Source organism: Ipomoea nil, unplaced genomic scaffold, assembly GCF_001879475.1.
Source record: "Ipomoea nil cultivar Tokyo-kokei standard unplaced genomic scaffold, Asagao_1.1 scaffold3069, whole genome shotgun sequence".
Taxonomy (NCBI): Eukaryota; Viridiplantae; Streptophyta; class Magnoliopsida; order Solanales; family Convolvulaceae; genus Ipomoea; species Ipomoea nil.
The window spans coordinates 2938685-2964184 of NW_017619497.1; the positions used below are offsets into that span (position 1 = coordinate 2938685).

General features: G+C 33.1%; 2 protein-coding genes across 3 annotated transcripts; both read left to right on the forward strand.

The window, feature by feature from the left end:
- The first annotated feature begins 3704 nt into the window (after positions 1-3704).
- Positions 3705-8873, forward strand: LOC109164757 (protein DETOXIFICATION 29-like). The gene is made up of 9 exons (XM_019313305.1): positions 3705-3711; positions 4045-4355; positions 4623-5164; positions 5846-5932; positions 6080-6136; positions 7657-7895; positions 7989-8107; positions 8607-8693; positions 8811-8873. Exons 1-9 carry the CDS (start codon positions 3705-3707, stop codon positions 8871-8873), a joined length of 1512 nt encoding a protein of 503 aa, XP_019168850.1.
- Positions 8874-14816: 5943 nt separating this feature from the next.
- Positions 14817-19600, forward strand: LOC109164706 (phosphatidylcholine:diacylglycerol cholinephosphotransferase 1-like). 2 transcript variants are annotated; one of them, XM_019313249.1, is made up of 5 exons: positions 14817-14882; positions 14988-15023; positions 17214-17565; positions 18898-19035; positions 19160-19600. In XM_019313249.1, the coding sequence occupies exons 3-5, from the start codon at positions 17254-17256 to the stop codon at positions 19502-19504; spliced, it is 795 nt and encodes a 264-aa protein (XP_019168794.1). In that variant the 5' UTR covers positions 14817-14882; positions 14988-15023; positions 17214-17253; the 3' UTR covers positions 19505-19600. The 2 variants fall into 2 exon arrangements, with proteins under 2 accessions (XP_019168794.1, XP_019168795.1); XM_019313250.1 differs by lacking the exons at positions 14817-14882; positions 14988-15023 and having other exon boundaries at positions 17190-17565.
- The last annotated feature ends 5900 nt before the right edge of the window (positions 19601-25500 follow it).

Genomic DNA, 25500 nt, shown 5'->3' on the forward strand with positions numbered 1-25500 from the left:
ACGTTGGCTATGCCATTGATAGCTGCAGGCAAATTGCCGTTTATTTTCACTCATGTTCTTTTAATTATATTTCTAGATCGGACAATTATTTAGTTCATGCTTTAGCCACTACGGCTTATCAGCAACCTGATACTATGTACTGGGATACTCACCCACCAGACATTATTTCAGCATTTTTCTAATGAAGCACCGCAGAAAATTTTCAAAAAAAAAAAAAAAATTAAGAAAAAAAAAAAAAAAAAGATAACGGTGTACTAACACCGTTGGAACCGTGTTCACCATGAATGGCACGGTTCCATGGCATAACGTCTCATAGATGTTAATGAAGGGTTAAAAAGATAATTTCCCCTGCTGGGTCATTTCCTCACTGTCCAAATCCCCCATAGCCAATCTGGAGCATGATGCATTTATTGAAGAAGAGAGCACTAGCATGTGAGAGCATGAAAAATCCAATCTGGAAGTCTTCTCTCTTGAAGATTAAGCATTTACTCCGGAAACTTCACATCGACGGTGGAGTAATCATCACTATCATCACCCGCACCACCGCCCACCACCGTTTGATCTGCCGCGGTTTAGGGAATCGGACTCCGCTTTGGAAGAACACAATGTTCTGAGATCAAAGAAGAGTGGGTTTTGTGTGTACGACATGAGGGGATTGGACTGCGACAGAATGGACAAGGGAATGGAGGATGTTTGGTCATGGATGTCGGATGGTGTTCGACATAACCAGCCATGTTGCAGGGGGAGTGATGATGATCGTGGGATTGCCGACTATGGAGAGATGATTATGGAAGCCATGGGGCGTTGTGCCAAGTCTTATTGTAAGAGGAGAGTTAATTGTTTGCTGGTGGTGGCTGACATGGAAGAAGCTTGTAAGGATTTCAGTTTTGGTGATGTGAAGCATGTTGAAGTTATAAAGATGATCTTTTCATTAATTAATGTAACAAAAGCAAAAAGGTCATGCATGCATGGGCCAAAAGTAATTAAAGCAACTAACGTATGTAATCTGTTATCTGTGGTGTAAAATGGTGGTAGATGAGAACCCAATGTTGATACTGACACATGGCGACATGTTAACTGTGGAGGAGAGGGTGGAAACTAGGCTGAAGCTATGCAAATGTGTGGGCATATCGGAGACCACCGGCGCCTATGACATAGCGCGTCTGTCGGAGGGTGGGATTCTGCCGGAAGAAGGCCATCCGGTGTCGGCATTTGTATGGTTCTCTATATTAAGGAGATCGTCGGAGAAGGGAGTAGGAAGAAGCTAACGAAAAGACCATTTTAGCCCCTATATTAACACCTAACAAATTGATCTTTTAACGGAAGGATCAATGCTGGAACAAATCTGATAGTCAAGGATCTATTTTGTTCAAATTAATAGACAAGGATTAATTTTGAAAAATCACAATAGTCGGAAGACCATTGTTGTAATTAACTCTTTATTAATATTACCCTCTCCTTTCAATTCTTAAAAAGAAAAAAAAAAAAAGTATCATTTATTTTAGGAATAAGAGTCAAATAGGTCATCCAACTGCACAGGATAATACAATTAGGCCACTGAACCTAAAAAATCAACAATTAGGTCCCTAAACTAATCAATTTCAAACAATTTTTTCAATTTCAAGGTTTCCAACAGGTCAACAGGTCATTCTCTCAAATTAATTATTTTTTTTAAAAAAAGTAAATTTAAAAAATAATTAATTTTAAATTTTGTTTAAAAAAAAAAAAAACTCCGGCCGGAGACAATCCGGCCAGTCAAGTTTTTTTTTTTTTTTTAAATATTTTTTTAAAATTTAAATAATTAATTTTAAAAATTTATTTTTAAAAAATAATTAATTTGAAAGGATGACCTGTTGACCTGTTGGAAACCTTCAAATTAGAAGAATTGTTTGAAATTGGTTAGTTTAGGGACCCAATTGTTAATTTTTTAAGTTCAGTGGCCTAACTGAATTATTGTGTGCAGTTGGATGGCCTATTTGACCCTTATTCCTTTATTTTATCATTCGTCTCATCCAAAGCCGGTTATGAAAAAACAGGCATCTTGTACAATCACTTAATTTGAGTCATATTTTATATTATTGCATATACAAATAAAAAATACGGAGTCCACAATTATTAAAAATTTCTCAAAGTATATAGTATTCATGTAACATGTTTATTATTACTCCGTATAATATTAGGATAATTTATAATAATATTAAGTGTTTGTTATATGGTGCACTAATAACTAGACTTTATTTAGGATTAGAAGTCTAGTTAAGTTTAGGAGATCTAATTACATATTTAAGGTCCACAATTCCCTCACTACTAACAATTATTATACATCATTTAGAAAGAGTTTAGCAGAGAGATACTCAAGCAAACTCTACCTGTTCCTCACTGTTAACGTTCATTCTTTATACACCATATAGGAAAAGCATAGAAAGAGCATCTTTCTGAGATATTCTTACCAGCAGAAGACTACTCAATGGTTGGAGGTTAGTATTTATGTTATGATCCTAACTATTATGTATTTATGTTTCAAAATTTATTTTTTGATATCAACTTTTAACAAAAAAAAGTTTAACGAATTTCTTTCTTAAAAAAAATGCTTAAGTCTTTTAAGAGGAAATATGATTATGCTTTTTGAAATATTCACGTACTTTAGAGTCAAGATTAGTCTTAAAATTCCTCCCAAATGTTCTGTCGGGCCGAGGTGTAGGGGACCCTTAGGGTTGGGGTTCAGCCTTTTGGAAGATTAGTCTTAAAATTAAATCGATGAATATTGAACCATGTGTATTCCGACCCGAAAGTTTAATTTTTTCTTTTGAAAGCAACCAAAAACGACATATATTAAAGGTAAACTGAAATAGAGTCAGATTAGATAAAATTTCAATACATAACAGTAGACTGAATAAAAAATATAAATGTAAAAGTATGAGCTATTAAATTCCTTGATCTAGGGTCAATCTTGATTAAACAATTATTAATTAAAAATAAAGAAAGTCCTTAGGGTTGGGTTTAACCTTTTGGAAAGAATTAAAAATAAAGAAATTCATATTTCAGCCGAAGGACATACATAATTACATACTTACGGGTTACGCCAAAATTGGCCTACTCAATAAAGAGGCAGAGGTCAAACATGACTCCTGGAGACTCTGTCTGCTACGAATAAAATCTTTGTACTCTAGTCTCTAGCAAACCAAACCCAAATCGCGTGCGCCAAAAGCCAAAAGCCTAAAGCATCCCTGATCCATCTTGACTTGCAATACTTGAATAACACTTTAGGGCTCGTTTAGTTCGCGAAAATAGTTTATGGGAAGTGAAATTGAAATTTCATGAATTTCATTGTTTGGTTGGTGGAAAAAGAATTACTGGGAATACTAATTCTATTGTTTGGTTAGCTTTGAAATGATAAGGAATAACGAGTATAAAAATTTATATGCCCCTACAAATTAATAAAAGTAATATAATTAAAAAAAATTAAACAAGAATAAAATAGACATTTTATCTCACTTTTTCTTCTCATCTTCCATAGAAAACAAAATCCTTGTTTTCCTCAAATTTGAGGAATTTATTTTCTAATAAAACAAACACAAGAAAACAACATTTTCCTCCACTTTAAGGATTTCCATGAACCAAACATCCCCTTACGGTTTCTTTCTTGCGTTTGAGGATCAAAATCCTTCTTTGATGGAAATTGCTGCTCGATCAGCTTCTTAGGTATGCACTGTTTAGTCTGAATTTCGATCCTCTTTTCCCTTATTTTAACCGGCCCTGTTCGTTCTTTTTCTTTGTTTCTTTTTGCTGCTGAATGCTCCCTTAATCTGCCCGATATCTTGTTCCAATAGCGTGACTCTGCCTCTATGCTTGCTCTTAGCTTTTAATATCAACTTCTTTCAAAATTTATTTTTGAAATACAATTTAAGCCAATTCTTTGACTCTATCTTACAACATATTTGACCATAAAAATTTTAAGTTGGAAAAAAATTGAGGGCCTTTTTGCAATGGCCTTAGGGCAGATGTCTCTCTAACACAGAGAATACATCGATGGAATCCATGCAGATATAAGTGATATCCAACAAATCCATGCAGATATAAGTGATATCCAACAAATCGAGGATACAAGTGATATCCAACAAATTGAAGATATAAGTGATATCCAACAAATCGAGAATGTTAAGGATTTTTTTAAGGAATTTAATTCGGAATCGAAGAAGCTATGGTATCTCGCCGCTCCGGCCATATGCACTCTTGTTTTCCAATACTCCATTAGTGCCATAACTCAGGTGTTTGCCGGCCATGTGGGAGACATTCAACTTGCAGCCGTGTCTGTGGAGAACAATCTTATTGCTGGCTTTGCTTTTGGGATCTTGGTATGTATATATGTATCCGGGCCTTTATTTACCAAATTACTAACATTCCGGCAGCTAGCTATTAGTATATTTAAATTAATGCTATTAGAATATTAAAATTCATGTACTAACAAGACATTTTAATCATTTTATATATATAGACTAAAATTGTTATTTTTCCTAAATTTAATTAATAGAACTTTATATATGAGGTTTGACTCAAGCATTTTTTGTTTAACATATGTCAATTTTAATAGTTTTTCTATTACATATCAAACTTGGTTGCAGTATGGAATGGGAAGTGCACTAGAAACACTTTGCGGACAAGCAGTTGGAGCAAAGAAACTAGATATGCTTGGCATTTACATGCAAAGGTCATGGATTATTCTCGCGGTCACAGTCATACCATTGACATCAGTATACATCTTAACCACCCCAATCCTCAAACTCCTTCGCCAAAATCCACAAATTGCAAAAGCCGCCGGGAGGTTTACATTGTGGATGATCCCAGAACTCTTCACTTATGTGATTATTTTTCCAGTTCAGAAGTTCTTGCAATCACAGAGCAAGATCATTGTGATGGCTAGTATTACGGTTGTGGCTTCCGTTGGGCACGTGGTGTTTAGCTGGCTGTTTATGCTCAAGTTGCATTGGGGGCTGCCGGGCGCGGCGGTGGTGCTGAATGCCACATGGTTGTTCATCATGGTGGCGCAGCTGGTTTACATTTTCTCGGGGGCGTGTGGTGATGCTTGGAATGGATTTTCTCGGAAGGCCTTTGGGAATCTTAGGAGCTTTGCTCGCCTATCTCTTGCATCTGGAGTAATGCTTTGGTAAGTTTAATATCAATTTAGTGATTTTTTTTTTTGAGTGACGAGTTGAGGGAAATTGCCAAAGGTGTATACTGGGTAAATCTTCGCCTTGATCCTAGCCAGCAAAGAACTAACATTACATTGATAAATCAATCTAGGTTGCCTAAAGCTAATCAGCTTAAATTAAGCGGGGAAGTCGAACTTGTAACCTTGTGGTTACCAAAATTAGGATTTTATTTTTTTGGTTTTATGTAGTAGGGGATTATGCCAATAACTTATACACCGTACCCTTTGGTTTTAACAAATTTTCATTCTTACCATATCTAGATAATTAGATATTTTTCAACAAAATTGTCTCTTTCAATAGTATTTATAACGTCATTATGAAAAATAACTTACATTCTCAAAAAATGAAAAATAACTTACATTTAATATATTTTCTAGGAAAGTAATACTACAAACCCTTTCTCAAATTTTCCTCCTTATTTCCCTTCTTGATGGCAGTATCTAATTAGTTAGTTTAGTGTTTAATTAGATGCATGTGAGATCAAAACTAATTCATTATATAGCTATATCATGAGGGAAATTTTTAGAGAAAAAATTAGAGGGAAAAATATAAATTTTCAGAATTAAATGTTACTAAATACAATTTTTAATGTGTTGAATGTTTCCCTAATCACAATATTTTGGGGATTTGTGCAGCTTAGAAATGTGGTACTTTGTGGCACTTATTCTTATTTCTGGATACACTAAAAATGCAGAAATTTCAGTTGATGCAACTTCTATATGGTGAGTTTTGTGTGTAATCATTTAATAAATATAATATTCATTAAATATAATGATTGTGAAATCATGTAAGCAAATGTATATCTATGTATAGAATTTTTAATTTTATGTGCAAATAGTATTATACTAATGTAAGATGTTACTTCGCAGCATTAACATATTGCAGTGGACGATAATGGTGGGTATTGGATTCAATGCAGCAATAAGGTAATTGGTCTACAATGTTATATGAAACAAAATTATTTTTTTACCAACCATGACTTTTATATAATTAATTGATACTCCGTAGAATGCTCTACAACATTGAAAATATATCATTTCTTTTATTATAAACAAAATGAATAACGTGTTTCATAAAAATTGAATAATGATATTTTTTTTGTAAATTTGATGATATTTATAAAAATTTCACTGTCTATTCTTGTTTATAGTTGTCAGAGTACCTTTTCAACATCTAATAGGGCGTTTGGTTGGAAGGGAGGAATTATGTGGGAAAGGAATTGTAATTCTATGGGAGTTGAATTACTGGGAATAAAGTGGGAATTTAAATTCCAGTGTTTGGTTGACAGGAATAGAATTACTGGGAATTTCAATTTCAATGTTTGGTATACATGGGAATTGAAAGGGAATAAGTAGTATAAAGTCAAAAATGTCCATTATTGTTGTTAGACATTAATTTTAAGTTAAAAAGGGAAGGGGTAATTTTGACTCATCACTATCTTTTTTCCCCAGGAATTAAAATACCAGGGGGGGCATGGGATTTTAATTCCATGAAAATGGAGGAATTACAATTCCATGGAATGGCAATTCCCTCCAACCAAACTACGGAATTTAATGGCCTTTGGAATTAAGTGGGAATTAAGTGGGAAGGGAATTTAAAACCTCTCCAACCAAACGCCCTGTAAGAATTTTACTATAATTAAATCGTTAATAAAAAAAGTGACACTCATTTCATGTTACATTATTATATAAAATATTTGATATAAAAATTTGATCAAAATAACATTTTCTTGAATTGCATCTATTTGATTTAGGCTTTAAAGTGCATAATTATGGAATAGAATCCAATGCAAGCTTTAAACATAGGCAAATTCTTCGGAAGACTTGACGTGTTGAGTTTTTTTTTATAAGTATTACATTTTTGCCTACATAAGTATTATATTACCAATTTATCATTTTTCATCATAAATAATTTTTCAATTTCTAATATTATATTTGATTTTAAAATATTACATTTTTCATTAAAAATATTACGTTTTTTCTCATAAGAGACAATTAAATAATTTATCCATCATTATTAGATTGGACGTTAATGGCTATATGCCCCTCACGTGTACGGTGGATTTCAACCAACACGTGGACCGGTTTCTTACAAGTGGCGTTGAGTTTCGAACCTATGATCTTTGGTCTGGCTCTGATACCAAATTGAAGCATGTGCTCCATCTCAACTAAAACCCTAAGCTGATAGTTAGATTGCACGTTAATGGCTATATGCTCACAATTAATACTATATTTTTTTTCTTATAAATAACAATTCAACCCCTAAATAAATAAATATTATGGAGTATATTTTAATTTAAAAGTATTATATTCTTTTCTTATAGGTAACAAACAATTTATTCTGATTAGTATTAGATTTTTGGTATAAATATTGCATTTCTATTGTGACTTGACATGTCTCACATATATGGGTTCGTGAGAGTCACTCTTAAATATAATGTGTGCAGTGTGAGGGTGTCGAATGAGCTAGGGGCTGGACATCCGAGAACCGCAAAATTTTCTGTAGTTGTGGCCACAACCACCTCGGTATTCATTGGAATCATCTTAGGACTCATTCCGGTCTTCCTTAGAAGCCATTATCCGCCATTGTTTACGAAAAGCTCCTCAGTACAACAGCTTGTATATGATCTCACACCATTGTTAGGATTTACCATTACCCTTAATAGCCTTCAGCCAACACTATCTGGTTTGTGCAAAAATCTTCTCTTCTTTCGTTGCCCGCACTATATTAATGTTGATGAAATATTTTGAGTTCCGTACGTTTCAAAATTGAATGCAGGGGTAGCCATTGGAGCAGGGTGGCAAAGCCATGTAGCATATGTGAACATTGTATGCTACTACTTCGTGGGTATTCCTATTGGTCTGCTACTAGGCTTTGTCTTTAACAAGGGTCTCAAGGTATGCTTCTTTTGCTTTAATTTAATTTCTCCCTAAAGTTTTAGTTCACAAAGCGTAAGATTACATCCCTGGCCTAGCTAAGGGCATCCCAATAGTAGTATTGGATGGGTTTTTTTGTAGATTTTTTAGTAAGGTGGGGGAGAGAGGATTTAAGTTCTTCTCAAATGTGAAATTTGGGAGTTTTTTAATTTGTAGACTCTTGATTAATTTTTAAAATATAAAATAAAAACAACAACAACAACAAAGTCAGTTGGTGCCCGTTAAGCACAACAACACTCAATGGGGGTGTGCACTGCACATGCCCACTAGCACATCAGCTTGTTGGCAACCACCATGACTTTTATTTTTCTCTTTTTTCTTTTCTTCCTCTCTTTCATTGTTGGAGCTGTAAAAACTCAACTATTGAGCTTGCTCTCTCTCCATTACATTTTCTGTGTCGTGTTTGATCAATTAACAAGGTTAATTTGATTGGCTTGTTGTGAACGATTAATATATGTAGGGTATTTGGTATGGGATGGTGACCGGAAATGTGGTTCAGACCATTGCTGTGATAGTTATGGTCCTCAGAACTGACTGGAACAAGGAGGTACAATTATATATATTATTGAAGCTTGCTGTTACTCTTTCTTTGGGATTTCGATCTCTACAGCCATGAGCTAGCTCACTCAACCTTTGGTTTATATACATGCTTAAATTCACGCAGGCTTTGCTTTCTGGAGACAGAATAAAGAAATTGGGAGGCGATTCAGAACCACAGCCAGTTTGATGCAGTTAGTGATTAACGAAACGTAGTCAAAACAAGCACTAGTTGACAGCAACCTTTGGTTTATGCAGGCTTTGCTATAAAGAAACTGGGAGGCGATTCAGAACCACAGCCAGTTTGAAGCAGTTTTCTGTTATAAAGATTAATTATTGTGGATATTATGAGGATTGATTATGTAACGATTAAATATTTATGTTTGCATTATTGCTTTCCGTTACAAGTGTATATTATATATATTGTTGTAATATGTAAAAACAGATGAGGAATGAGATGATCTACCTTCCCTCTTCATTCTCTATTCCTTCTTCTCCTTACTTACGTTTATATTATTTTATTTAACACGTTATCGGTATTTTGCTCTACCTCTTGCTTCGACGCATTGGTGGATTTTGTTTTTATTACATTATTGGAAATTATGGATTTTCCGACCATCTGAAAATTATCTTAAATCAAGTCGAAAGCTTTGTTCCGACCACTTTTGATATTAAAATTTATATTTAGTATTACTGTATTGAACTTTTTAGAGCGGCGAGCTGAATCCTTTGCAGACGACTTAAATACGCGACGGGGTATTGTAAGTGGTAGGGTGGCCTTGCTGCCACGATCCTCTGAGATTCAGTCATTTGTCACTCCGATTCGTTCCTCCCACCCCATATCTCAGGGCTCTTTGTCGCTCCGATTCGTCCCTCCCACCCCATACATCCTGCATTTCATCACTCTCTCCCAATCAACCCAATTCTCGCTCCGATTCGTCCCTCCCACCCCATACATCCCGCATTTCATCACTCTCTCCCAATCAACCCAATTCTATCCACATTATTAAGCGAGAGGTTCCGCATTCCTAAGTTGCGGACTGATGCGGAACGATGGTGCCTAAGTTGCGGATTGATGCGGAACGATGGTGCCTAAGTTGCGGACTGATGCGGAACGATGGTGCCTAAGTTGCGGACTGATACGGAACGATGGTGCCTAAGTTGCGGACTGATGCAGAACGATGGTGCCTAAGTTGCGGACTGATGCGGAACGATGGTGCCTAAGTTGCGGACTGATGCGGAACGATGGTGCCTAAGTTGCGGACTTATACGAAACAAATTATAAAATTATTTTTAAGAAGATCATATTGTTTAGAGAAATGAAAAATGGAGGAATGGAAAAACAGAAAACTGGAGGAGGAGAAGAAAAACTGGAGAAATGAAGTAAACCACCCCAAAATGTCTTTAACTATAACTAATTATGGAGTTCTTAATTGTGTAATACGTATCGTCAAGTATCCTTTCTTTTAGTTTTCCATTTGAAATATTTGGCTACAGTGCTCAAATATTTTGTTGTAAATCATTGTATTATGGACACTTACGTGTCAAATCAGTGTTTTAGAAAATTGCTCATGGTATAAACCTTGGTTTAATCAATTCCAAAATATTATCAAACCTATTTATTTGAGGAATTATTTTTCAAATAAAAATTCCTACAGCTTAAAATCAAATTGATCAAAAATAGCCTCCACCGAAATTCAAATTAGACACCTTAAACAACTTCAGTTCTCTTTGCCTATCCGCATGCCTTTTTTATTATACTCATAAAGTTCACTTAAAACATGACACCACATTTAGAACCATGTCTTGAAGTAAGGTTTGCAAAAAAAGTATTGTGTTGTATTATAAACAATCAACCTACAATATTTTGAAAATGAACCAATATTATATTAAAAATAAATATAATATAAAAACATATATTAAAATAAAAATATCAATATGAGTGTTATTTAAAAGATTTTAATTAGAACTTTTTAATGATATCTTTTATATATTAATGTTTGTATATAAAAAAAAATGAACTTAATTAACTTGAAAAAAAAAATTAATTTTTTTGAAAGCAAAATAACACGGAAATATTATTAAAGTAATGCAGTCAAAAAGTATGGTGGGAATCAGACCACTCAAAGTGAGACAACCAAGCTCCATCAACCTTAGCAAGTGAGTGAGCAGCTTGATTCTGATATTTGTGTAAATACTAAACCTAGCGATCTACAATAGAAGAAACGGGACTAGGACACTCATGCATAATAGAGCCTACATAAGAATGATCAACATAATGTTTTAATAAACTAGAACATACACATGGAGCCAGAAAACTCAAGTTGGAGGGGATAATATAGTAGAAAAAATTTACAATATTAATCAACATTATAATTAATTGTACCATATTATTATATATATCATACATTATTATGATTATTTCTTTAGAATTTTCTCACATAATAATAATAATAATAATAATAATAATAATAATAATAATAATAATAATAATAACACCATTTATTTAAAGAGTAAATACTAGGAATGACAATTCTACTCGCACCCAACGGGTTACCCGCATCCCCGCCTCAATGGGTAATAAAATACCCGCATAATTTAGGTAATGGGTCCGGGTATGGGGGAAAAGTTTTAAACCCGCGCGGGTATGGGGGCGGGTGCGGGGAGAGGTATTCCCGCCCCCGCATGTATATATATATATATATATATATATATATATATATATATATATATATATATATATATATATATATATGTATGTATGTATGTATTGTGTTATTTATTTAATCTCTTAGATTTTTGGGTAGTAAGGGAAGGTCTTAACTCACTAATATTACAACTACTAATTATTTTTTGGTGCTAGTGGCTAAGATTTTATACACTAATGTTGAAGTTGGAAGCAAATGTAATATTCAAGTTGGTAGTTATTTGGTGAAGACTTTGATGCATTAATATTATAAATTATAGTAATAAAAATTTTATTAGATGTAAGTTTCATATTATTAATGAGACTAAGCTAATGTTACATGCAAAATCCCCACGGGTATTCCCCGCACCCGCAAAATCCCCACGGGGGCGGGTATGGGAACGAAATTCATTACCCGCGCGGGTGCGGGTGCGGGTGCGGGTGGGGAGTGGGGTGGGATTGCGGGGGCGGGGGTATCCCCCGCCCCGCCCCATTGCCATCCCTAGTAAATACCCAAAATGGTCCCTCGACTATAGTTAAATTCACAAATTGGTCCTCGACTTTCAATTTCAACCAATTAAGTCCTTAACTTTGCAATTTTGACACGATTTGGTCCTCCATCTATTTGACCATTTGTTGACTGTGATTTTTGAGGGTATATATGTAATTTCATGGTCCATCGTCGGTTTTTTAAGGTTCTGGTTGCATTTCCAGACCGCACTGTTACATTTGAATCCACTTCCGAAAGCAATCTACCAAATCCGGTCGCCTTTCTTCATCCTCCCTTTGGATTCAATGTAGTTGAGTTCGTACCAGAGTGAAGAAGACGGCGTGTTTCCGAACCAGTGCAACATCATCCTGAGGCCTCCACGTGCTCCGACGAGAGCTGAAGGTTCTTCTGGAGATCGTCGATCACGGTCAACAAACGGTCAAATAGATGGAGGACCAAATCGTGTCAAAATTGCAAAGTTAAGGACTTAATTGGGTGAAATTAAAAGTCAAGGACTAATTTGTGAATTTAGCTATAGTCGAGGGACCATTTTGGATATTTACTCTTATTTAAATATAGATTGTCAATTTTTATCAAATAAAAAATTTTGTCAATTATTTTGTCACCAATTTTTTTCATAATTAATTGATATTCATTTTACTGATTAATTGAATATTTCAAAATTTAAAAAATAAATGTCAAAATCAAGATCGCGAATTAAATAATCAATATTAATTTTTGTCAATTTCAAAACTAATCATTTAAACTAGCAAATGTACATATTCAAAGTATAAATAAATAATTAAAACACACAATAAATTACTAATTAATTAGTCAACATAACTAATAAAACTAAAGCATATATCTCACGTTTGGAGAATTTTTAAATTAAAATGGATAATTGATGACCTCCATTATTAAAATCTTGATAAAAGAAATAAGATAAAAAGAAAATAGTGACTTTAATTATTTGATTTATTTTTTTTATTTAATGAATTTGAACTTTATTATATATATATATATATATATATATATATATATATATATATATATATATATATATATATATATAAGAGCGTTCATATGTGGTCATGTTATTAGGTGTGGCGGTGTGGTCGTATCTGTGTCGTTGAATCAGTTTAATCTAACAGTAGTGGCTAATTTTGAGGATTTTCGCGCGTGGTGGTGTTATAGTAATTATAGTGGCCATTTATAGCGGCCGGGTTCCTGAATACACCAATAGTGTTGACAACATGCACCAATAGTGTAATAAAACACACCACAGTGAAACACACCAATAGTGTATTCCCGAACACTGTATGGTGTATTTATTCATATCTAATGGCGCATTTTTAGTGATGTGTACCCAATTGGTGCATTTCATAACATGGATTGTGTATATTTGTATAACAATTGGTGCGGCCGCACTGACCACACGGGAAAGCGTTGCCGCACCTGAACTTGGCACCAATGAGAATCTACAAATACACTAGAGTAAGGTTAATAATGCACCAATTACACAAATAAAACACGCTCTAATGTGTGAGTAGTCAAGCTGTTTGATCTACGCAAGCGCCTCTCAAATTGCTAATGCTTTCGCCATAAGAGGGTCTTGAATTGGATGCATGGACAAATTATTCTGTTGACCCAAATCCAAAGATACACAATTTAAATACTAAATATTCACAATTTATTTTTTTGAAAAATTTATATTTACAAATTTCTAAAATTAGAAACACAATTTATATTCTAGAAATTAACAATTTCAATACTATCTAGGATGCATTTAGCAATTATATCGCGGACCATGGTCCAAAAACGTCGTTGTTTCTTTAAGTAAAGAAACGATAGCCGTTATAGCTTAACGGAACACGTATTTTTTGTGTGTTAATTACCAAATGAAACTACAGTGTATCTAAATTGACACTGCCTCACGTATTATTTTTATATTTTCAAATGAAACTGCAATTGAATTGGAATAAAACTGTAGTTGTGTTGAAATGAAACTGCAGTGTATATAAAATGAAACTGAATAGTAATTTCACATATTTAAGTGTATATTGTCCAGCGAAACATATCAAAATGATATTGTAGTTTTGTTGAAATGAATCTGCAATGTATATAAAATGAAACTGAATAACATTTTACATAGTTGAGTGTATATTGTGCAATGAAACTGTAGTTATATCGAAACGATAATGTAGTTGTGTTGTAATAAAACTATAGTGTATATAAAATGAAATTGAATAATACTTTCACATATTTGAGTGTATAATATCGAATTGAACTGTAGTTATATCGAAATGAAAATGTAGTTATGTAGAAATGAAACTGCAATGTATACAAAATGAAACTGAATATGTTATTAACCAAAGTTACTTTTTGCGGACGGCACGGAATAGGTGCATGTTTCTTTTCATAGATACGACACTGTTTTAATGTCTGAACTATAATACATTGTGGATCGCGGTCTACAGTATAATTTGCCGGATGCATTGCAGTGGGCCATTTCTTGCGACCTTGAACCCACCTTGGGCCGAGGAAATAACGAAGCCGTACATACGTAGGCTAGCTGACCGCCTTTCCGGTTGAAGTCCGGCGTCGACGTTGCAAATCACAGCATCCACGCCTAGCAGTCACGCAAGATGCATCTTCTCCTTATTCGCCCTCTTCTTCTCATCAATCACAGCATACTCTTTATCTTTTGGAAAGAAAGATAAAAGAGTATGTAGTCACGCAAGGTGCACTTTCTTAAATTAAATTGCCTAGGTAATTGAAGTTGCTGAACTAATTTAAAATTTAAATAATTAATTTGAGTATTTAAGACTGCTATAGTCAGTATAGTGTTGTACGTACTGTTGGTTGAGTTACTAGGTAAATCAAGTAAATTTGAAAAATTCTCAATTATATTCTTTGCAATTGAAAGTTTGCAAGCAGCACAGAATTTGGTTTTAATTTATTATTTGCTGTTTCAACGTCTCCCAATAGTAGTGTTGTACGTAGTGCTCTTTGTGAGTTACTAGGTAAGTCAATTAAATTTGAATATTCTCAATTATATTCTTTGCAATTGCAAGTTTGCAGCACACAATTCGGTTTTAATTTATTCTTTGTTGTTTCACGTCTTTCAGGCAATACAATTTAGTGAATTGACACAAAGACAACAGGTTCAGTTTGTGTGTTACTGCTTTTTCAATTTTTTTTTTATCATACAAACTTCCAAGTTCTTCAATTCTCCATATAATTAAATTACGTATTGTTTCACAATTATTGTTTATTGTTTTATTTACATGACATAATAATTATGATTTCAGAATAATATATTCAAGAATTTGTTTCTTGATTAATTATTTATTCGTAAAAATTAAAAATAAATTTTTATTTTTTCATTAGGATTTTATGTCTTTTAGGAAATATTCATTTGAGTTTGAGAAGCGTAAAAAGAAAAGAAGAATTAGAATTGAGCAACTAACTCAATCTCAAAATGGAGCTCTTGAAAAATTCATTAAAAAAAAAAAAAAAAAAAAAAACTCAAATAGATGAGCAAAAATGATAATGTCGAGGAAAAATTGTTAGATGTTAATCTTCATATACAAGATCAAGATGATTGTGAGATTGGAAAAAATTTAAATGATATTGTACACAACAATGATAGGTATCACTGTGACAATGGAAATAATAAGAATGTTGATAGTTGTTTAGATGATGTTGGTCACAGTGATAAACCAAATGATTCGCTTTTATTTGACATATATGATCGTCCAAGAAATTGGAATATCCTTGATTCTAAAGTAAAATATATCTTTGTGAAAAATGGTCCTAAAAGAGATTTATCAATAAATAAAGGTCCTAAAGATAAAATTTTTAGAAGATTTTCATCAGCATTTTACACAAGCTAAGATATTTGTTAAATGGATTAGCTTTAATCTCTATTGAAAAATGAGATTTGGAAAAAAGTTGATATTAAAAGTTTGGTGGCTGATTTTGCGTCTAAGTGTGCACGACGCATGTCACTTTTTAAATGAAAATTTAGATGTATTTTTTATATATTTTTTGAATTTTTGACACAACTCTTTGAACAACTATTATTTATATATAGAAATTATTTAAAAAAAGGGGTCCAAATTCACATACTGCAGAGGACCCCAATTTTTTATTGTAACGGCTATATATATATTGAATATTAGTTTGTTTTTTGAAAAAGGACTTCCATGAATTCAAATTACTTCTTCAAAGGAAAATATTTTATATATTTTTTAAAGTCTATTATGGGAAATTTTTTTGTACATCATTGATATGAATTTATGAGATGTTTCATTCTTTAAATGAAGATCAATCATTAATATTTACATCAGTGAAGATTATTAGTGGAGCTTAAATGGATTTCAAATTCTTTGATAATAATATCTCCATATTATTATATCGAAATGGTTCAAACTGTATCAAACCACCATTTTGTCTAAATTTAATTACATAATAATAATACGTAGTAGTATTAATAATAAGTATAACTTCAACATGCACTATTTCTATTTCCTCAGGTTAAATTATGGTCTTCAAGGAATTAAACAGCATGCAATCCTTGGGCTCTTTAAAGTTTAGGCTTTGATAATTAATTAACCCTATACCATATTATTTGGATTCAAATCTCAGTAATTAGACTAGCCAAGTATTGTTCAATTATTATATCATGAATCATGATTAATTTTGTAAGGTGGAACACTAACCTAAGGTCCATAAGTCCATTTTTAATACATTGAATGTTAATTTTTTGAAAGTTTATTGTTTGGCATAATACACAAAAATTGAACCTTCAGTTTATTAAAAATAAACATGTATTAATGGTACATAATATAATCTTCCAGTATTAGTGAGTAATTTTACTAATTTTAATTAGCCCAATCAATTCAAATATTAATCTAACAAAAATAGTCAACGCAATAATTTATCAATCCATTTTTCATTTTCAAAATTGTGATATCTATAAATAGTCCCTCAAATAAAAAATAAATAAATAAATAATAATAATAATAATAATAATAATAATAATAATAATAATAATAATAATATAGAAGAAGAAGACAGCTAATAGATAGGACAAAAGAAGAGTGAGAGTAAAATAGTTATTTACCTATTTTTTCTTCTCCTTTCAATTTGTCGAATTGTAATTCATAAGGGAAGGAGTATGAATTACAATTCAGCATTTGAAGGGAATTGCAATTTGGTGGAATTACAATTCCCTCCAATCAAACAGCGTAATTGTGGGTTGTGCTGAATTACAATTCAATTACGACTTAATTACGTCCAACCAAACAATGTGTTGGATCCGGACTCTTAAAAACTTTTCTTACCTTTAGGTTTATACTTACGTAAATTAGTCAAACTCCGTCCACCTCCATGGCTCCATCTAGCTACATGAATTCCGAGCATGTCAACGCCGTCAGCCAAAGTACGGTATGGGCTGGCATGAGAAGGCCGCCAGTTTTCATGGAGTGGAGGGCGCGGGATGTATTTGGTGTGGTGAAGCGCCACCCCATACCGTGCTTTTTCTTCGTCGCCGTTTTTGTCTTCATGCACGTGGAGTTTAGCCACCGCATGATCCTGTCGGATTCTCCGCCGTTGGATTTCGGCTTCCTCGCCACTGCTCCTCTCAATCGCATGCTTGCTTCTCACCCCAACATTAACCATCTTCTCGCTGCCATCAATACGGTACACTCCCATGCATCCTTCCTTCTTCTTTAAGTTGCATTTTTTTTAATACTCCATAATTTTAAAGAATATAATGTTTTTATTTGAATTGAAGTTTGTTGTAATTTTTGCATGCTCCTACATCTACCACCTAGGCTGTCCTTTTTTAAAATTCAACTTATTTGTTTAGAATTTAAAAATTAACATGCATTACAATTTTTGCAAACATTTAAAAATAATTACTGTCAAATTAAAATGGGTCCGATCCGCTTTGTTGAGTTGTATTTAAGGTATAACTCGTGGGTTATTCACTTGTTCGGTTTTACAAAGTTTTAAAAAAATAAATATAAAATTTGAGTGATGAATAACTGAATTGTTAGTTGAAATAAATTGTTATTGGGTTTTTTTTATTTTTTTATTGGGGGTTTTGTATGACAGTTTTTATTGTATTTTACTTGATTAGTTGCTTTAATTTATCATCAACTTAATTATTAAGTATTGACATTGTGCGTAATGATGCCTTTTGTGGTTGTTTAAAGACTTGATGAATGATTTTTAATATACCAAACTAATAATATATGTTAATATTAATTAGTATATATTACATTCTTTTAAATGCTTAATTTTGATTATCAATTATCAAACTCTGAAAAGTGGGTTGACGGGCTAACCGTTTAGGCATTTACCCACTAACTCATCATCATGATGCAGTTTTTCATTGGTCTATCACCGGCCAACACATAATAACCTAATTAATTTGTTTTAACAGCTCTAATATTACTAGAGTGTGTGTATATATATATAAGGGGGTTCAAATGTAAATATAATTAATTTTATAATTATTTCAACCTTAATCTTTGTAAAACTAGTTACACATCTTTTTTCTTTATTTTTCAACAATCATCAACCATTGATCTATCTAAATAGATAGATTATATCAATCCTCACTTTTTTGCCAAAGAACCTATTCTCACCGAATCCCTCCTCTATGTATATAGGGATTTTTTTTTTTTTTAATTTTTAACTTACCACCACTTACTATCAACCAACAAAAATAAATTAATCCATATGAAGTAAATCGGATTAGAATCGTAATCCCTAACCAGATCATTAAGTTTTGTTTGTCTTGACTTCGTTTCTTGTCGCACTTGCTTTAGTGGTTAGATATTAAAATGACCTTTAACTTCTTTTATTTTTTTTGAAAACAAATGATCTTTAACTTTTTTTTTTTTTTTTTTGAATGTTACTAGCTCTATTACATTGTAGTATCTGTTCATATACTTTCTCAACCTACTGAAACACAAAGAGCTAATCCATGTAGTATCTGTGTAATATTATGATATATCTATGTAGGTGTTTATGGCAGTGCTATTGCTGTACATAATATGTGCGTGGGTGATTGAGGGTCGTCCAAGAGCTGCAATCTCGACGGTATTTATGTTCACCTGTCGAGGAATTCTTGGATGCCTCACTCAGCTACCTGTGCCCCAGGTTACGTTAGTTCTTCTTATATCCATCCCTTAACTTTTTTCAGTTCTACAATTCGTTAACATTAATTAAATTGTTCAATAGCTGATCTAATGTGTTTTAATTTGGTATCGCGATATGATTGCAGGATTTTTTGGCATCGGAAGTTGATTTTCCGGTCGGCAACACGTCCTTTTTCTTGTTCTTTTCCGGCCACGTTGCTACATTTGTGATTGCTGCCCAAGATATGCAACGGGTGAAGAGACCAAGATTGGCCTTCACATTTCATGTGCTGAATTTGTTTCAAATTGTGAGGCTTCTAAGCACAAGGGGTCACTACACCATTGACATGGCCGCCGGTTTTGCTGCCGGATTTCTCTTTGATTATTTGGCCGGAAACTATGAAGAATATAAGAAGAAACAATTCTTTGATGACTTACCCAGGACAGTTGTAGCAAATTTGAATCAGGGTTCTACTGCTAAAAGCACGTAGTGTAGGGGAGAAAAAGATCAGATGAAATGTTGATAGGCATACTAAATGTAAGACATGTAAAAGAATTAGGAAGTCCGATTTCGGGCTGGCAACAAATTTTCCTTTTTTGTGCATTTCTTGTAATTTATTTATCCAAATAATATTCATTTATTTATATAATATATATTCTTTTATGGCTTCTTTCTTAATTGTATGTGTTTTTGGTTGTGCTTGATTCCCTCAAGATGTCTGTTTACTGATGTATTGTTTTCAGTACTGCACCAGAAGTGGCACAAGGGTTCCAAGGTATTTAGTACAAGGTTTCTTCGCAGCAGATGATGAATTAAAAATAATTCTATGCACTAAGAACAAATAAAAGGCTAATTGTTATAAATAGTAATAACTATGGACATTATTGTGTACCAATTTTCTTTATGTTTCTATTATTGTCTTCCGTTACAATTGTTTACATTATGTCGATGAAATGTACTGATTGGTTGATTGTTGAAAAGATTAGGAATACAATCTAATTTGTCTCTACTCTTAATGGCACAACTAACCAATTACAATACGTGCTCTACCAGTCTATCCTAGTAAACGGTAATTTTATGCGTTTTCTATGCACATAATATTTTTGTTATTAAGCATTCAAAACAAACATAACTGTGTTCTGTGGATATATTTTCTAAGATTTTTACGTTTTTCAATAACTATTGATATGATTGTATGATCAAATTTTTTCCAGTATGCATAGAATTATGCGAAATATATCCCAGATATTATGTGCATATATGATTTTTTTTTTTTTCGTTTGTAGTGAGAACTCATTCTGCGTTTTATTTTGTCTTTCGAAAAATCGAGACAAGACCGAAAGTTTTTTTAATAAAAAAAACCACGGCCGGCGGCAGTGGTACTGCTTGGCGGCGGCTGATGGCGATCGGTGTTTCCGGCAGAGGGCAGCGGCGTCACTGCTTGGTTGCGCCGTTTGTTTAATAAAATTATCTTCAGTATGCATCAATTTTCGAAAAATTCTTTCGAAATATACATAAACATTTTTTTTAACTTATGCTCCTTCGCTGGACTCAACTTGTTCGCCGGCCTGCTGCCGGCGGCGTGGCTGGCGTTGCATGGCGACGGAGAGAGGCGGCCGACGGCGGAGCATCGCGACAACGGGTGACGAGGCTGGCCTTCCCGGCTCGTTGCTTCCTTTTCTCCTTCAAAACAAAACCTTTTATTGCCGATCTGCCACCATTTTTTTCCGATCTGCGTTCTGGCGACGGCGTCACCGGCGATATATCTATATCACCAAAACCTGTTCACCGAGTTTTTTGACTCTGGGCTGGAGTCGCTCGCCGGTGACCTCTGTCGATGGCGGGCTACGGTGTTTGGTGTTCGGCAGTAGATGCCGACGTTGCTGTTGCTTCAAAGTGGCGGTGGTGTGGATGGGGGAGACGATGATGACGACGAATGATGGTACTATCTCCGTCGTCGTCGGTTCCGGCCGACTCCTCGTACTCTCCATCTGGTTGCATTTCTCTCTTCCCATTTTCAAATCGCCTCTCCTTTTTTTTTTCTTCGTTGGCTGGGGAATGGGAATGAAGAAGCCAGCTAGGTTCATTGTTTAAATTAAAGATGAAGAATATGTTGATGGGCTATTTGTTGGACCGGGTCAGGCAACCAAAATTTTAATTGGGCTTATTGTGATCTTGGAGTCAATTTTTAGTGCGAAATTGATTGAATTATAAAGAAGGTGATGAATTATAAATATGGGCTGAGTTTGGTCCATTTCAGCAAGGTCCAGGCTTCCTTTAGTTTTTTTTTTTTGGTCTATTTGGATTATTTAAAGTATTCGGACTATTTTTAAATTCTAGGCCTATTTTATTCATCAAAGTATTACAACTTATTTATGATATATGAGCTCTTCAAGTTTAATAATATTCTTAATCCTATTATGCTTGGCAAATTATGGTCCACACAGTTGTGTAAGCAGAATGTTTTTGGCACGTGTTTTTATTGGCAAGACCTTGTCTTCTTTTTTCACACCACCCTCCTCCCATAATTGTAGAAGCACAACCACCTATTGACGCAAATCTATAATGCATGCTGAGTTGGCTCTGCACTGGTGCCCGAAGCACACGATGTCACCTAATTGTGCAACACCAAGAGGAGTTGAGGAAGAATAAGGGGAAGAGGTAAGGCCAATGTGGCAAGAACAATAACTCCCGAAACCAGAATAAAAATAAAAAATGATCCAACTCGTCAAGAACAACTACTAAGTCATAACTTTGGCCTAGCAGCAAGTTATGTTTCACGTATGGCTGTAAAAGGCACTACTCACATGCGTGTCACACCCCGAAGCATTTTGCTAAAACCTGAACGAACAGCGCCATGTTGAATCTAACAAAGTTGCCTTGCCTGAAGCAAAACAATACTAAACCTAGTAGACACATGTGATGTTGTTGTCAATTACAAACAAAAAAATTGCCAAATTTCATAGCAAACGTCATTTAATTTTTTTTGAATGTTACTGGCCCTATTACATTGTAGTATCTGTTCATATACTTTCTCAACCTACTGAAACACAAAGAACCAATAACGCCTCCAATGAGGCTTGAACTCACAACTTTCCAAATGGAAGTCCAACCCGGATACCATTATTTTTAGAAATTTCAATGTGCCGGATACTTGATGGGGAAATGCAATATTTATGTTTAAAAATTTCGGCACACTGCATATCCTTATTCTCCCTTACAAGTAATACGTGGTTTTCAAACAAACATTTTCCAAATCTGCGTTTCTATTCTTATGAATGCAGTCCAATCTATTACATAACCACCATAGTGTATGTATCCTTCTAAACCTCCATCTACTGTCTCCAATATTTAAAGCCACTGAAAGAGACGCGATGGATATGCTGACTGCATGAAGATCTGTTCAAAACATTAGGGGGAGATATGATCAAAATTAAAATGAAATGCCGAAAAATTTCATGAAATGATCTTCAAAAATTAAATCCACATACCAATTAAACTGAACTGGAAGTTTAGAAAGAAATCAAACATATCTGTCAAATAAATATATTTCATAAAAAAAAAATAGTGACTAGATCCCATACACATTCCCCAAAATTGGACCTTAGATATCTATCGATACTCCTTAACGCCAGAAGTGCGGGAGATTCATTGTGATAGAAAAATAAAGAATCCACAAACAACTAGATCTAGTCAAGAATTTTTGTCACTCTTGAAAATCTTAGAGCTCTTGAAAAATCTTAAAAAGTTATATAATTTAAGACGATCGTCCAGACAACGAGAAAAATCAGTAAATTTATAGGTGCACCAAATAATCATAAGACTGGGTTGCAAAACAACCAGATATAAATATCCTTGGGAAATAGCTATAATCTGATTAACTTCGAAAATTACTTTTATATATATATATATATATATATATATATATATATATATATATATATATATATATATATATATATATGAGAGAAAAATTCTTGGAAATGTTATAAGTTGTCGACAATACAATTGCCTACAAAATTGTTCATATTATATGACAATCTGGATCCAGAGCTAGGTGCCAGAAGCGCCTAGGTTGATTAACGTATAAAGAGAGCAGTTAAAGGCATATATAGCTCAAGTCGCTAATATATTCCTTTTATACATCATTGAAGTATTAACCCTGTAGGTTACAAAGGGTTCAAATTGTTTGATCTTCAATAGAGGTGGCTTGATCTTCATAGAGGTAGAGGTTTGGATCAAAAGACATGATGTTCATGGAGGATGCGCTTTTACTTTCAGGATCATTTTACTGCGTTCTCTAAATAATATTTTCAGATGTTTACATAATTTTTTCTAAGATCAATACATGAAAATAAGAGGTCCTATTTATAGCGGTATGATAATTTTTTTTTTTTTTTGCCCGCATGGGTAGCTCAACTGGTCATAGAGGTGAAACTTTGGAAGAATGACCAGGGATCGAGTCTCACCAGCGGCAGTGTGGGAGCAACCTCTCAAAGTGAGGGGGGCTCCTTGTGCGCAGTGAGTACCGGTCTAGCCTCTGTGATTAATGTTCAGTTGAGTCACCATGATTTACAACTTCCCACCGCTCTGTCGGGCCGGGGTGTGGGGGGCCCTTAGGGTTGGGGTTCAGCCTTTTGGAAGAATGATATAAGAGTTTTGATAAGTTCAAACTCTTTTGATATTATCTAATTAAACAAATTAGATAATATCAATATTATTCAAAACTAGTATTTTCACCCGTGCGTTGCATGAAATGGATTTGTTATAATATTTTAAGAATATTTGAATCGATATACAATTATATAAATTATAACAACGAATATTATATAATGCAATTGATGAAATCAGTTCGATAGATTATGTTTTCTGATGTTATCCTTGCTTGATTTTGATTTACACAATTTATACAATTAAAATTTATAAACTTAGTTGACAAATAAGTCTTACATTTCTCATCTAGGCGACTTAAACAATGCAAATATTCAATGGTTTGTCTCAACATTTTCATGAATATATTATTAATGTTATTGAACATCAAGAACTATGCAATGGTTACTGTATTGAACACCATGAGTTGTTCTTATAAATTCATAGCATTAACTCCACAAATTCATAACATTAATTTCACAAATTAAGCTAAACAAATATCTCAAATCATACACTTCAAACTTAATTATTATTATTATTATTATATATATATATATATATATATATATATATATATATATATATATATATATATATTTGTTTCACTTAGAGATATTCACTTTGACACTTCCAAAAATGTAAAATTAGAATAAAAGTGGTAGTAGCCCGGTGAGTCATTTACTTCAATTCACTGGAAATAAAAGGTAGTAAATTCATGTTGGCAACTTTTTATAAGTATATGATAATCTATCAAACTGATAGCAACATACAAAGATTGTAATAACTTATACGACAAACTTGGATGAGGTATGGATTCCATTGAATACCAATGAAATATACAAATTGGGAACATGCACAAAAATTCAGTTCAAAAACAAATCATTGAGCTTCGATATATGGTTCTAAAATAAGTCTATAAATGTCATATGTAGATAATCTGCCTTAATTAACACCAATTGTTTAATATTGTTGGATCCATTTATATATCATTAATTTAATTATTTGTTGCTCAATTATTGCAAAATCTTGAGCTTCACTTGTATATTATTATTTAGTAAGTATAACAATATATTGTTGTCAAGTACTATTTGTTTCATATATTGGGCGGGAAGTTAAAAGGGAGGATTTTGTTTATAATAATTGTATTAATTGATTAGATTAATAGTAAAATAACGATCTGTAATTTTAATCTAAATTATTAATAACCGATTCTTTTTTTTTTTTTTTTACAAAATCTTTCTTATATTCATATTCATTGTATTAATAGTAAAATAACGCACACGAATAATTTTAAAACATTATGGCTTCTCAAATTACAGATTCTTTTCCATTTTTCCTTTTTTATTACTAACATTATTATTATCATGTGTTTGGGTAAGAAGTTAAAAATGATGATTTTATTTTTAATAATAGTATAGAGTATAGAAGTATAGATTATTAATAATTGATTCTTTTCATTTTTTTTTTTTAGCAAAATCTTTCTTATATTCATTACATTAATAGTAAAATAACACCATGCAATTTTAATCTAAATTATTAATAACTGATTTTTTTTTTTTTGAAAAAGCTTCCTAATATTCATATTCATTAGATTAATAGTAAAAATAACGTGTAAAAATAATTTTATAACATTATGACTTCTCGAATGATAGATTACTTTCAAATTTTTCTTTTTTACTGCTAACATTTTATGATTAAGTGTTTGAGCGAGAAGTTAAAATGAAGGGTTTTATTTTTGTGCTCAGATAACATGTAGACTTAGGGGTGTCAAAGTGGGCCGAAGTCCGCGGGTTAGCCCGCACCCGCCCCGCGATGGGACGGGTTAGGGTCGCAAGA

Coding starts and splice junctions, on each gene's coding strand:
- LOC109164706 (XM_019313249.1), top strand. CDS start 17,254: ATGGCTCCATCTAGCTACATGAATTCCGAGCATGTCAACGCCGTCAGC. Junction 17,566..18,897: donor TTCTCGCTGCCATCAATACG/GTACACTCCCAT, acceptor ATATCTATGTAG/GTGTTTATGGCAGTGCTATT. Junction 19,036..19,159: donor CTCAGCTACCTGTGCCCCAG/GTTACGTTAGTT, acceptor ATATGATTGCAG/GATTTTTTGGCATCGGAAGT.
- LOC109164757 (XM_019313305.1), top strand. Junction 5,165..5,845: donor GCATCTGGAGTAATGCTTTG/GTAAGTTTAATA, acceptor GGATTTGTGCAG/CTTAGAAATGTGGTACTTTG. Junction 8,108..8,606: donor TCTTTAACAAGGGTCTCAAG/GTATGCTTCTTT, acceptor TAATATATGTAG/GGTATTTGGTATGGGATGGT.